The 15,289-nt window shown below is 36.4% G+C and overlaps 1 protein-coding gene across 1 annotated transcript; it reads left to right on the plus strand.

The window, feature by feature from the left end:
• Positions 1-319: 319 nt before the first annotated feature.
• On the plus strand, positions 320-14,864 carry LOC104625784 (protein furry homolog-like; the record flags this gene model as incomplete). Its single annotated transcript, XM_010293514.1, has 14 exons — positions 320-512; positions 612-698; positions 1,552-1,820; positions 2,440-2,635; positions 3,624-3,748; positions 6,048-6,105; positions 7,098-7,189; positions 9,340-9,512; positions 9,981-10,141; positions 11,050-11,160; positions 12,087-12,241; positions 12,486-12,585; positions 13,675-13,843; positions 14,605-14,864. Coding segments are annotated over exons 2-14 (1,929 nt in total), but the record flags the coding sequence as incomplete, so codon positions are not given.
• Between the last annotated feature and the right edge of the window lie 425 nt (positions 14,865-15,289).

Genomic DNA, 15,289 nt, shown 5'->3' on the forward strand with positions numbered 1-15,289 from the left:
AAAGAGTTCAAATAATTTAATTTTATACAATTGTATATGTAAGAGTAGTAGTTACTTATTTTTACGTTTGCCCTCACTGCATAGTTCTTGTGAGAAAGTGAAATAAGAAAGACTTTCTTGTGATATTTGTTTGGACTGAAGTCAGAGAGATACTAAAAAACCAAAGTAGCTGATATTATGCCATTCTCATAATGCAAAATTTGACCAGTAGCCAAAGAACATCTAAATACCTTATGATTAATTCTGGCTTTGCCAGTAATGGAATTACAGCTTGGTTGTGTTTACTTTTTTCTTAATTTGCTTAACTTCTGCAATCTTTTTCTTAGCGTGGTGTATCCAATGGGGCTGCCCATACCCTTCCTCTGGAGAGGACCCTTTATTCCAGTGTATTTCATGTGGTGGAAGGCTTTGCTTTGGTCATCCTTTGCAGCACAAGACCTGCCACCAGGAGATTAGCTGTCAGTGTTCTCAGAGAAATAAGGGCCTTGTTCACACTTTTAGAAATTTCTAAGGTAAGAGTTGATGACCCATTCTTGTGACCCCTTTATGAAACTACTTTTATCTTGACTTTCTTTGAGCTTTTTATGTTTTGTGTTTTTTTTCTTTTGTAGAGTGATGATGAGTTGGCTATAGATGTAATGGACAGACTAAGTGCTACCATCCTGGAGAGTTTCATACATCTCACTGGGGCTGATCAGGTAGGAGAGTTTTTATGTTAAGTTGGATGTAAGGCGAGGTAATTCTGCAAAATTCAGTCCCAGATAAATTGTATGTATTTTAAATGATAGTGTCACTATGTTCATGCTAGCTTTATCAGCAATTTATCCCTTAAAAACAAGCGAACAAACAAAAACACCAAACCCAACCCAACCAACCAAAACAACAAAAAAGGTTTGTGGTTTTTTTTTTTTAAAAACCTCAAAAAACTTGAGGAATGTTGTGAGGCTGACACCACCATTGTACACTTTCTGATCAACAGTGTGTTTTTATGACCACCTTATACATACAGACAGCTACATCTATATCTGTTTTTCTCGTCTTCCTCACAGATTACAATTTCTTTGAAGCAAAGACCACTGCCTTTTTCTGCAGTGATACAGTGTCTTAACAGTCAATGTGTCCTTTATCCATGATGAAAGCTATAATAACTATCAATGAGTAACAACTGAACTGCATATTTCTATATTTTTCATTAACTCTTAAGTATCAAGGAAAAGCTCTTCTGATTTTAGGTTTAGGAAACAAGTTGGAATTCAGTAGAAAGGCTTTTAGAGCCCAGAATCTTTTGGAAAAATTAAGTCATCATGAGTGAAAGGACCTTTTTCTGTAATTTACTATTTCCTAATATCCTGTTCCTTCCCAAACAGCATGTTTATGTGACTCCACACTAGGAACTTCTGTAAAAAAAAACATAAATTAAGTGATGTGTTTTATCTATTCCAAATGTGGTTTTGACACTGATGTTTTATTAGATATTTAACAATGAAAAGATTGTTACTTAATATACATGGATATTAAATATTGTCTTGTTCTCCTTTTTTATGCACACAGACTACTTTACTGTACTGTCCCAGTTCAATAGATTTACAAACTTTGGCTGACTGGAATTCCTCCCCAATCAGCCACCAGTTTGATGTGGTCAGTCCATCACATATATGGATATTTGCACATGTGACTCAAGGCCAAGATCCATGGATTATAAGCCTTTCCAGTTTTATGAAACAAGAAAATCTTCCAAAGCACTGCCCAACAGCTGTAAGCTATGCTTGGACATTTGCTTATACCAGACTCCAACTGCTGTCACCACAAGTGGATATAAAGTAAGTAAATGCAATATATTATATAGAGTATTCTTTCAAGAGTTATCATCATTGTAATGTTGTTATGTTTCAGTGAGGTTACATATGAACTGTTAATATTTTCTGTGGGTTTAATTCAGCTTTATATAACAAAAAATTACAGCAGTTCTATCTGGAAAAAAAGTTATCTGTTGTAAAGATTAATTAATTCATGCCTTAGGCCATGTTGTCATTCAACAGACTGGGCTGTAAAAGCATATGCTGTTGATGTACCGGTCTATCCTGAACAATGTATTCAAAGTTTACCATGTTAACAGTTTCAGCTTTTCAACAAAAAATTTCAGCAGTTCTATCTGGAAAAAAGTTATCTGTTGTAAAGACTAATTAATTCATGCCTTAGGCCATGTTGTCATTCAACAGATTGGGCTGTAAAAGCATATGCTGTTGATGTACAGGTCTATCCTGAACAATGTATTCAAAGTTTACCATGTTAACAGTTTTGGAACAAGTGGCATGTATATAACCGAAAAATAAATTCAGTAGAAGAACAAAGTGAAACCTCGTTAGCTTTATTTACTATACTGAACTTTCTCCCCACACACACCGTCCTTTTTTTTTTTTTTTTTTTTTTTTTTAATAGCAGCCCTATCAATGCAAAGAAAGTGAATACTACTACAAGCAGTGACTCCTATATTGGGCTCTGGAGAAACTACCTGATTCTTTGCTGCAGTGCAGCATCTTCTTCGAACTCCTCCACCTCCACAGGCTCTGTGAGATGTTCCCCTCCTGAGACGCTGGCGTCTACTCCTGACAGTGGTTATAGCATTGATTCAAGAGTAGGTTCTTCTAATGCTTGCTGTAAATAAGTCTACATGTTACTGGAATTAGAAACACCTGAGGCTTATAATAATCGTCATGATTCTAAGAAACTGCTGTAATTTGTCTGAAAACATCTTTTAGTATACGTTTGTCTTTCATTTACATTTTGTTCACTTTTTAGGATAGTGTTTCAGTTTGCTGCTCCCAATCCATGCTCTAGAGGCTTTTCTGCTTGTGTTTTTTAAGGCCAAATCTAATCGTGTCATGAAAACGTTAACCCAATCTCACAGTCTTATCTAGTGGTAATGAGGAAATGTTTTGTTTACCATTAAGGGGTTTTTTTGCTATCAGTAGACTTCTGCAATTCTGAGCAAACAGCCTCTCACTTCAGTAACTGAAGCAGTGACCTATTCAGGCATGATGTTATCTTGTTATATTTTTCACAACCACAGTCAGTTTTTTGTCTGCCTTGCTTCATATCACCTGCAGATTTAATTTTTTTTTTTTGCTGCGGCTTTGCTTCTTTTTTTTCTTCTCCTTTTTGGCTTCCTGTAGAAGGTACAGTAGAGGTGAAGATAATTCATAGACTGTGCAGGAGAATTTTGGCAGAAGCAGCCTGTTCTGCTTTTTTGTTACCAAGATCCTTTCCCTAAATCTGCAAAACTGTAGACTGAAAGTTTTGTTCTCTTTGAGAGCCACAGTGGCATCTAAGGAGTTGGACACCGGAAGTCTGCTTCTGCTCCCTAAAAAGGAGAGATACACTAAACGTGCAAAGCATGTCTTTATCCTGTTGAGGCATTCATTGTTATCTGACAATAAAAATGCAATTATACAAGGAATGGAGAAGTAGTTAATACTGCTTTACTATTTCAGAAAGTCTTTTTCCATGTCAAAGATGAAAATTTTCATTTTTATAATTTTAAGTCACTGATCAGTGAATTACAGAAGATGTTTTAATGTCATACCACCTGATTGTTTGGTAACGACTTCATTCTGTTTTCTTAGATCATTGGCATTCCATCCCCTTCCTCCCTGTTTAAGCACATAGTTCCAATGATGCGCTCTGAGAGCATGGAAATTACAGAATCCCTTGTGCTGGGACTTGGCAGGACCAACCCAGGAGCTTTTAGGTAACTGTTGTGTTTCTTCTGTTTTTATGTTAACTGATTACAAAGCTGAGGAATCAGAGCTCAGAAAAAAAGGTTTGCCTTTTTTTTTTCTTTTAAGAATTTAAAAAAAGCTGTGAAAACTGATTACCATTGTCTTTTCTAGCATTTAGTGGTGTGATAAAGATTGTTAGAGGTTGAAACAATTTTATGTAGAGGTCATGCCTGCATAAAGAAAAAGAAGTTAGTCGAAAGAATAAACAGCTGCCTTTTATTGATATTAAAGGCTGCCCTTGTATGAAAGAACAGGCTGTCTGGACTATTAACATTTGAAATGTTAAGTATAATCAAGTTTGTAAGAGTTACTAAACTCTTCTTATTCTCATTGCCAACAAATGTATGTTTCTGAGCTCTTTGTGTGTAGGAGTTACCATGAGAACTGTATTAAAAAGATTTTTGGATCAAGCTGAAAAAAATAGCAGTTACAACTCTTTTCTGACTAGTGCTGAAGCTTATTTGTGGAGCATCCTTCTCCCTTTTTTCTGAGTAACCTTTCTGTAACTTCATAACTAATACACCTTTCTCATACATTGTACCGATGACAAGTCCATGTGGATTAGTTTGGGTGCTGGTACCTGTGATCTACTGCAGCAGAATTAAATCTGTGCCAAGTCACTTTCTCTGTCAATTTAATTTCATGCATCGAGTTCAACATACTTGGATTCAGCTCATAATCCAAAACTTTTGGTTACCCTATTGTGACAAGTCTCTGTATACGTTTTGAATTCCAAATGGTCTATCTAGCCATCATGGCATTCCTACCTCAACTGCAATTAACTTTTCTTCGGATCCTAATGTACTGCACTGTCAATGTGTAATACAAATCCACTGAGGTGAAAAGGCAGCTCTATGCCAGGAAACCCTGAGTTTCAAAATTCATCTCTATGCCGCTGTCCTCAACTGACAACTGTCTCTTTATGGAGGATTGATGAAGAAGGAGAACATCAGAGAGGAAGAAAACTTCCTGCAAGGCCCGTGCTCAGTATCAGGTGTTCTCTGACAGCAGCCAACCTCTTATAATGGAGAGTTATGAAGTTGTACCAAGCTATAGCAACCAACTCTGCTTCTGCAGAAGAAACCAGGGATCGATAACGTTCTTGGTTTTGAATGAGATGCTGCTTCTCTTCAGTCACTTGTGTCCCATATTATGGCAGATGAGGAGCCAAAGATGTATTTGAAATCATAATGCCAAGTCCTCAGTTGCAGTAATCTGTTCTACTCCTTTGATAATCTTCAGGTTTTTTTAATACCTTATCTGACTTTACTCTCCTACCATGAGTAAAGCAAGACTTTATCCTGTGACCCTGAAGATCTACTTGGGTTTTAAACAAGTAAAATCATAATTGGTCTCTACTAGTCTAGAAAATGCTTTCAGAAAGGATTTCACCAGAAATCCTTGTTTTCTAAATTAGAAACAATACATTTAGAAAACTTAAAATATATCTGATTCTCATCAGTCATCTGGTTTCTTTATTCTGAATTTTATGTTTTGTTTCTGATAACCAGCATTTTTCCTCTGTCTAATGTGTGTACTCGTACCAGATACTAACTGTAGACCACCCTTCACCATTGCAGCTCTGCATAATGTTAACAAATATTAAAGTAAAACCAATATGTTTTTACCTTAGTATTTTGTCTGCCTAGATCCATACTACTGATCTCCTTCTCCCTTACCTGCCCCCTTTTTGGAGAGTCTGAGTTTGGCAGAAGGTACTGAGTAGAAATAAAGACTGCAGAGCTTCAGAACAAATAGGGAATGTAACTGCAGCATCACAGCACGTTGCTTTTCAGTTTTCATAGAGACAGTCTGACTTCTGTCAGCATAGCATTATTGGCCTTAAAGAAACAATCCTATTAACAACTAAATGCATCATGACAACTGAAAGAGCATTGTATGATAAGCTGCCAACATCTTTTTTTTTTCTTTTCTAGTAATATCTATTTGCACTATAAGGCTTTGTTAAAACCTGAATATGAAAATAAATGAAAATCATCTGCAGTAGAAAGATGTCATAATACTTGGTGAATGCAAATTTAGTGGTAATTATTGAGACATCCATTTGGTAGTCTGTCTATAAATAAGGAAAATATCTTTCTAGGGAACATCTCTTTTAAATGCTGATTTATTTCGGAAAGCTACAGGTAAAGAAGGAAAACCTGAGGGTGTTTTAACTTGTAACACTAGTTGCTCTGAAGCATCTTTCAGTTCAGATGTTAATTTAATGGTTGTTTTTATCCTTTTAATTCTTTTATTTTAATTCAGGGAACTAATAGAAGAATTACATCCTATAATTAAGGAAGCACTTGAAAGAAGGCCAGAGGTAATTAGATGTTTTCCACTGTATTCAGTACAGAGTTTTAACTATCTTCTCACAAATGCTAGTAAAGAAATGTTAGTTCTTTAATTTCTGCACTAAAAACTGGTCAGTATACCAGATAAAAAGGTGAGATGTTACTTTTTCTAATGATTGTGAGGTGTTTACATTAGAAGAGCTTTGTGTTTGTTTTGAGCTCTGTATTGTTTCCTGCATCAAAGAAGTTTTGTTTCAGATGGTGAAAAAAATCACTGTAACCTTTTCCACATTCTTTTATTTCCTTTCACCTAAGCATGGTTTTACATAGTTGTTACTTTGTTGTATCATCAGTAACATGCCCACAATTAATTGTACATAAGACACAGACACACTCAATTGAGTTCTACTGTCTGTCAACTTTGTTGGTGGGTTTTTTTTTTAAATGGAAAAGGCTGTAAGCTCACCTGACTGACTGCTCTGACTAAAAATTTTCTGATGGAGAGTGTGTTTCACAGCAAGGTTTAGCAGTCTCAGTAGGTATTCATAGAAATAATCTCTGCAAACACAAACTCAGAGATGATTATTCAGTATTTTTTGTGGTAACTGTCATATTCTTATTTGTAATAAATTTGTAATTAAAGTCAGATGACGGAAAGGAACATCACTTCTGTTTCAAAATGATACTTGGCTCTAGTGTGTTTTTTCAGTCTTGTATGCAAATGTGTAGAAAGATTGGCATTTCTGCTTAATTGATTTATACGTTGCAATTTGTGACAGGAGACTGGTAAAACCCATTTTTTTGATAATACGTGTAATAGCAAGCCTAGTATATCTTGGAGTTGCAACAGGGAAAACTTTTGTTCATTTTCTGGTTTATTAAAATTGCTAGCAATTTTAGTAACTCTTCTTACAAGGTTGGCACCCCTGGTAATTGATGCCAGTTGTAGTACAGATATAATAATGCTTTTGTATGCCACACTGCTTTTATACATAGTTTTTGTGTTTCCTCTGTTGAATAGAACATGAAACGGCGCAGGCGTCGAGATATTTTACGAGTACAACTAGTACGAATATTTGAACTGTTGGCAGATGCTGGTGTCATTAGTCACAGGTAGGGGCAGCGCTGATGAGATGTTGTTTATGCTTCTGAATTAAATCACTAGTATTCTTATGACCCAGTATAAAAAGAATGCAAAATTCTTCAGTGAGTTTTAGTATACCACTAAATAAATAGACATGGTTCTATCAAACTTGGAATTTTGCTGGCTTTCTAATCCCTCCTTCCCCCATGCTCTTTGTCACTGTGATCTGTATTTTATTTAAAATGCTACTATCCCCTGGGACATTGCTTTGAGCAGGCAGTGTGTCATGTTTCTTCTTGTTTGTTTGTGCTCAAACATCGCACCAGTTACACAAATCAGAAAACACAAGTTACAACTATTTTGTGATCAGTCTGGAATTCTTGCTCACCTGGAGTCCTGATGCTAGTCTGCATGTCCAGAGAAGGCTACTACTTAGTAATACTGGACCTTTTTCTTTCTGAGGGAAGCAGAATGTTAATGGGGTTGTTTTTTTCCTCTCAATTTATCCTACTTGTGTAGGGACACTTTGAAGGAAGACTTACAATTCTGTCATATGTTGTACAAGTCTGTTGTGCTTTAACCCAGCAGGTAGCTAAAACAACCACAAAGCCATTCACTCATCCCCACCCAGCGGGGTGGGGCAGAGAATCAGAAAAAAGGTAGAACTTGTGGGTTGGGATAAAGACAGTTTAATAGGACAGAAAAAAACCCCAACAATAACAATAAAAGAATATACAAAACAAGTGATGCACAGCTCACCACCCTCTGACCGATGCCCAGTAGGTTCCCAAGCTGCAGCGCCTCCCCGGCCAACTCCCCCAGTTTATATACTGGCCATGACGTTATATGGTATGGAATATCCCTTTGCCCAGCCTGGGTCAGCTGTCCTGGCTGTGTCCCCTCCCAGCTATCCCGCGCACCCCCAGCCTTCTCGCTGGCAGGCCAGAGCATGGGAAGCTGAAAAATTCTTGACTGCTTAGCAACAACTAAAAGCATCAGTAATAAAACATTCTTTTCATCCCAAATCCAAAACACAGCACTATACCAGCTATCAGGGAGAAAAGTAACTCTACCCCAGCCAAAACCAGGACAAAGTCTCTTAGAAATTTTTTCTATGCAGGTGGAATTGTGTAAGAGCAAGTAAGCTAGGAGATGGTTAGGCTAGCTCCTCCCACTCTGTTAGACAATGATACTTAAACATTTATTTGTCAACCTTAGCAATATAATGAATGTGAAATTCTCAATCTTTAAGCAAGCTACTACAGTAACGTTTCAGAATGTTGCCTCAGAAGCATTGCTGAAATGCCTTTCTTCCTTTTGACATGCTGATTTTTTGGCAGCTGTTAAAATCGTACTCTCCCTTCTTATCTTTTAAGGTACTTACTGGTGGTTAGTTACCGTGTGTAAAATACCTCCTAACCACAGTCTGCACTCTGGAACTTTGTCAGCCTTTCTCTCTGAGACCAGTCTGACTCTGGTGGAAGCTAGCAAGCAGTTAAGGCCTACTCTAAGCCTCCTCATCTTGCCTTTGGTGTGCAAGGCATGCTTTTTTTTGTCTTCAGTACAAATGTGCAATGATGGTGGAGGGAGCTGAGAGGAAAGGAATTGCCCTTCTAACAGTTGTTTTTCAAAGGAGGGCAGGTTTGAATCACATGCACTCTTTAATCTCCTAATTTAGTTCAGTACAGACGTCTAGTCAGATGCTAAAGCAATGAAGATGGGAAATGAATATATAAAATGAATAAATTGCTTTCATCTGATAATAATAGTATGTCACGAACAGCTTGACTACTCCCAAAAATCAGTATGTAATACAGACGTCTATAGTCAAATAGTAGTAATTTTTTCTGGTATAGAAACTGCATAGTTTGGCGGGGGGAGGGCGGGAATTGGTTGTTTGGGGGGTTTTATTATTATTTTTAAGACTTGTACCTTAGGAACTAATTCTGTGGAAGGATGACTGACTTCTGATAGCGAGGCTTGATGATTAGTTTGCTCTCACTGGGGCTTTTTATTTAACACTAAAATAGAAGCTGGGTGAAGAAATTACTTAGAATTAAATATTTGCAATGATGAGGTTGTAGGTTTTTATAAAAGAGAAAAAAGAAGGATTGTTTTCAAAAATCATTGTATGTATTTATCATACTATTTGATTATTTTATTTTATTTTATTTTTAAGTGCAAGTGGTGGCCTTGATAATGAAACACATTCCCTCAACAACACTTTACTTGAGTATGTTGATCTAACAAGACAACTCCTGGAAGCAGAAAATGAAAAGGATTCTGATACGTTGAAAGATATCCGATGCCATTTTAGTGCCTTAGTGGCAAATATCATTCAAAATGTTCCAGGTATGTAACAGTGTTTTAATAATTTCTGATGACTCTATTTAATATGCAGTACATTAAAAAAAAAAAGTAAAAAACCAAGAACAAACAAACACTAAACAAAAATCCACTTTTTACCTGAAGTTTCAAAATACTTTCCTAAAAATAATTTATGCCATCAGTTTTTAGTATACCTCTAGCAGCATGAGTTTTTAAGAGGGATTTTTTGGTACTGTTTGGAGGCATACAATTAATTTTCTTATTTAGCAAGTCTTGTTGTTTGGCAGTGCATTTAAATTCTCTAATATATAGCTTATTCTTGTACACTAGTGGCATTAAAGAGTACAATAATAAAACTGTTTCCAGCTATTATAATGTTGAAATAATGTCTCTTTACATTGATTTTTCATTGTTTGGGTCTGTTTCTGTTTCATGTACTTTATTTTAAAGAATGACAAAAGGAGGGTGTCTGTCTGTGTGCTTTTCTTACAGTACACCAGAGAAGAAGTGTCTTTCCGCAGCAGAGTCTACGCCACAGCCTATTTATGTTGTTCAGTCATTGGGCAGGTCCTTTTAGTATCATGTTTACTCCCCTGGACAGATACAGTGATAGGAACATGCGAATAAACAGACACCAATACTGTGCATTAAAGGTATTTTAGCACTTTTTGAATTTTGGGAATAGATTGTTATGTTGACTTTTCTAATGCAAATTTAACATTTGGGCTTTTTGTATGTGGTTTTCACATCCTTGTTGCCATTCATGATTTAGTTCTTTTTCTCTTCTCCCTACATGTCTATTTCTTAGAATCATAGAATCGTTTAGGTTGGAAAAGACCTTTAAGATTATCAAGTTCAACTGTTAACCTAGAACTGCCAAGTCCACCACTAAACCGTTTGCCTAATTATCACATCCACACATCTTTTAAATGCCTCCAGGGTTGGTGACTTAACCACTTCCTGGGGCAGCCTGATCCAGTGCTTGACAAACCTTTCAGGGAAGAAATTTTTCCTAATACCCAGTCTAAACCTTCCCTGGTGCAGGGTTTGAGGCCATTTCCTCTTGTCTTGTCCCTTGTTACTTGGGAGAAGAGACCAACACCCACCTCGCTGCAACCTCCTTTCAGGTGATTGTAGAGAGCGATGAGTCTCCCCTGAGCCTCCTCTTCTGCAGGCCAAACAACCTCATATTTATGACAGTTCAGCTTTTTCCACTTGCTATAGGAATTTCTTAAAATTACTACTAAATGTTCACTTCCTGTGACTTTAGTCCTCAGTTGCCCAAGGAGAAAACCTTTCATGTAAAAGTACATTAACAATCAAACTGTAATATTAATTCTTGCATATGTCAGCATTTCAGTATTGACAATTCCTTGTATTTGGGAGCTGAGAAAAATATGTTTTGATAATTTCTTGAATAAGAGGTTAAAGAGTTTATCAGCCTTAGTCTTCCTCCCTTGACTGAATACAAGTTAGTTTTCTGATATATTAATGGACTTGGTAAAAGTACTTCCTGGATCTGAGTTATTAAAATGTAGTGTTTTTCAATTACTTTCTAAAGGCTATGTCTGCTGTACTGTGTTGTGGCCCTGTTGCAGATAACGTCGGGCTGTCATCTGATGGCTATTTATACAAATGGCTGGATAATATTTTGGATTCACAAGATAAAAAGGTAACACAGGCAATATCAACATTGGTTTGCAATTATCAGTGCCTTAGACATATGCTTGAATGAGCTTTGCAGTTAGATTTGCCTAAATGCCTTAGAAACTCTAAAGTTTCAGTAGCATGTATTTTTGCACGCTCCTTCGTACGTATATTCTCCCTGCTGAAGAATGCAGTCTCTAATTGCAGTCTGAGAACGGACAAAACAGAATGGAAGAGGAAGGAGCAAGGAGTGACACATTGTGTGTATTGTTTATAAATTAATCAGCTAGGTTAAGTTGTAGTAATAAGCAGATCTTTTAGAAATTTAACGGAGACAAGATTTTGAAGATGAAATCTTGTGAGACTGTAGGGTCCATTGGGGGTCCTGTGGAGTTACAAAGACCAAGCTTTACACCTAAACAGTAAGACAAGCTTTAGATTTAAAAGTAGGGCCTCCATTGCACTAATACAATGATTATGTAAAAATACAGCTCCCAGTGGGCTACTTTCATTCAAAACAACGTGCAAGTCTCCACATGGATCTATCCGTTGTATCCCATTGGAATTCTTGCAGATGTTTAAGTGCTTTTCTGATTCTGATGCTTTCAGGTCAGTGTTCAACTTGTAGTAAGACAAGCAAAAATAGTAAATAGCTCAAGGTAGCCTTGGAACTGAGGGGGAAAAAAGTCAGTAGAGCTATCTAGTTATTTGTTTCAATGATTTATGACTGTGTGTGCAAGTTGAACGTTAAACAGTTTGATAGAATTACCTGTTGTTATTTTGAGCTGTGGTCTCACTGTTTTCAGACAGAACAAATTTTGTGTATTGCAGTTTAGGTGTTTTTTTTCTATTAAATATCTATTTCTCTATGCCATTTTTGTAAGTTTTTTTTTTTTTTTTTCTTTCTTCTCTATATTTATAAATATATACTGGTTCTTTTCTGGAATACAGGTTCACCAGCTAGGCTGTGAGGCAGTCATGCTGCTCTTGGAACTCAACCCTGACCAGAGTAACCTCATGTACTGGGCTGTAGACCGGTGTTACACAGGTTCCAAGCGGGTAGCAGCTGGCTGTTTTAAAGCCATAGCCAGCGTGTTCCAAAACAGGTACTACAATGTTTTTCAAAACTTTAAACTTTCATTTTAAAAGTGTGCTTTCATGTAAAACTGAGTTTTTTCCTCCACTAAAGTGAAAAGATCACGCCTGTTTGTCTGTATGTGTTACTAGAGAAACTTCTCAAAATGTTACATTATCCCATAACATATCCCCTGTAAATTAAACTTCAATAAATTCAAATTTTAAAAAGGCAAATGCAATTTTACTTACTTCACACTTGCAATTTTTCCCTAGGGATTACCAGTGTGATACAGTGACCCTCCTGAATCTGATACTATTTAAAGCAGCTGATTCTACTAGGGCTATCTATGAAGTTGCTATGCAACTATTACAGGTTTGTAAGCTGATTTTCATTTGTATTTTTTTCTTTTTCAAATAAGAATCATCCTGTACATTAAAAAAAAAAAGTTATTATTTGATTGTCCATTCAGTAATGAAATACAATGGGTTGAGGTTGTTATTTTAGTACATAGTTAGGCACAAGTAGACTTCAGTGGAAGTGTATCTGTTTTCATGAACTAAGCACTCAAGAGTTCTATTTTCACAATACCTGCTTTTTCTAGAGACAAAACCTAAATCAAGATTCTTCTGGTTTGGCCCTGAAACAGAGTGATATATAGCTCTGTTTGTCCAAAAGCACCTCAGAGACAAGTATATTGCTTCCTGTCCCTTTACTCTGTCTCCTGGGATAGCAGTCAGTTTTCTGATTTTCATCTATGTGGAAAGATGACAGTGAAAATCCTGTTAGCTATTTAATTTACTTTTGTATATTCCTTTCTGAGGTCATTTAGGCTTAAGCTTAATCTTACAAGCAGTATTAGCATTTAAAAATAAATAAATAGATCTGTGCTGCTTGTGGCTTAGACCACCAGTCTTGGAAGCTTTTTCAAAGTTTATTGTTGTCAGCTAAATTCAACAGTAAAGTCACACCCCTCTTGATCTGTCAGCATTCACGGCACCCTCCCTTCCAACCCCATCTTTCTTCTCAAGGGAACACCACTGCTTAAGATTGGCCAAAACTGACTTTTGAAGTATCAAACTGCTTTAGCCTCCTGCTGCATCTCTGATACACCAAAGATTATGTTGCTCCTATCCATGTCTTACAGATGAGCAGAAGTTGATATTGTTTGGGAATACAAGTGTTCAACATTATTTCACATGGTGTTACAGAGAAATTTGTTCAATACGGTATTTTGTGAAAGCAGATTTCTGAAATTTATTGCTGGAAACTCAAGTAGAGTGAGTCTTAGCTAGTCTTGTATGGAATTACCGCAGTGTTGGTGAATACTGTAGATGTATGGAGGTCTGCATAGATAGGAAACATTAAATGAGAGTGGATACATGAACTTAAAAGGTGATTTTATTTAAAGATTTCCATTGTAGCTCTATGCTTAGCTTCAAATTTTGAACATTACTGTTGTAGATCTTGGAACCAAAGATGTTCCGTTATGCTCATAAACTGGAGGTTCAGCGGACGGATGGGGTTTTGGGTCAGCCTTCTCCTTTACCACATCTGTATTCTGTGTCGTATTATCAACTGTCAGAAGAATTAGCAAGGACTTATCCTGAACTAACACTTGCTATCTTCTCAGGTATGGTTTTAAAACAAAATGAAAAACTTCATCGGGTCAAAAGCATTTTGCAAAATGTGTAATTCTTATTTTTCAATGATTAGTTTATATGTAATTCACTAAAATCAGGACAACAAGGTAGCATCATAATAATGAGTGGAAAAAATGGAATTCATTGAGTGAATTTTTACTTGTATTTGAAATATATTCAAGAGTAAACAACATGAATCAAAGATACTTCTACTGACTTTCTAATAGCCATGAAAAATCATGTTAGAGAAATAATTTGCAACTGTGTTTTAAAATTATTCTTCTATTGTTCTTTCCAGTGTTTTCTTATTTACTGTAGATTGCTTAAAATATTATTCCATAGCATTTTTAAACAATTGCAGAATAAAGACTTCTCACATCAATTAAAAAAAAAAACTACTAGGACTAATATGAGGAAGAAAAAATTTTAAGTGCTTTTTTGCCAAAGTTGGTACATTTTTACGTGCTGTGGGTTTTCAGTTCCCTGCTCTATTTGGAGGAATATATATGTATGTGTATACTAAGATGGTTTCTTCAACATACTGTTTGTCAGTAGTGTCTTCAGTTAGCTGTACTGAAGACTGCAGACTTTGTCATTATGACATATTGCTAGTCAGCTAAACAAAAAGTTACGTCTGTATCAGCATCACTTTATATCGGTATGGTCTACTGGGTCGCGGTTGTTGTTATTACCAAAACAATTCTCATCATTGATTTGCAATTCATGTATGTACCTAATTTTTGAATGACAGAAGTAAGTCAGAGAATCCAAACGGCTCACCCAGCTGGGAGACAGGTGATGCTGCATTATCTGCTGCCATGGATGAACAATATTGAGTTGGTAGACTTGAAACCTTTGCCAACCATTCGTCGGCAAGATGAAGATGAAGAAGATTCTTTGAAAGACAGAGAAATAATGGTGAACAGTAGACGATGGCTACGAGGAGAAGGCTGGGGATCACCACAGGCTACAGCTATGGTTCTGAACAATCTAATGTATATGACTGCAAAGGTAAAACTAATTACTTAAGTGCTCCATCTTGTTCCAGAGGATTGTTTTGTTTAGGGTGCCAGAAAATACTGTTCAGAGATACTGTGTTACCAGACTTTCAAGAGTCATTGTTCATATTTGCTGAGTTGCTTATGTATACCCAAACTATACCATATAGTTTTCAGGTATTACAAGAAATACGTAATATGTCATATAAATGTTACAGTAATTGTTATACATAGTAACAGTATATAACTGTTGCTTCGCAATATAGATGTCTAGTTGGATAGATTATACCAAGTTGCCTGTATACCTATGATCTCAAAGTGGAGTTTTGGAACCGATCTTGTTGCCAGAGACTGATAGACCCTCGTCCTTCCTGTGATAGCTACTTCCAACAGAGAAAAAGTATTGCTCACACACAGAATCACACAGAATCACTAGGT

Source organism: Phaethon lepturus, unplaced genomic scaffold (assembly GCF_000687285.1).
Source record: "Phaethon lepturus isolate BGI_N335 unplaced genomic scaffold, ASM68728v1 scaffold15518, whole genome shotgun sequence".
NCBI lineage: Eukaryota > Metazoa > Chordata > Aves > Phaethontiformes > Phaethontidae > Phaethon > Phaethon lepturus.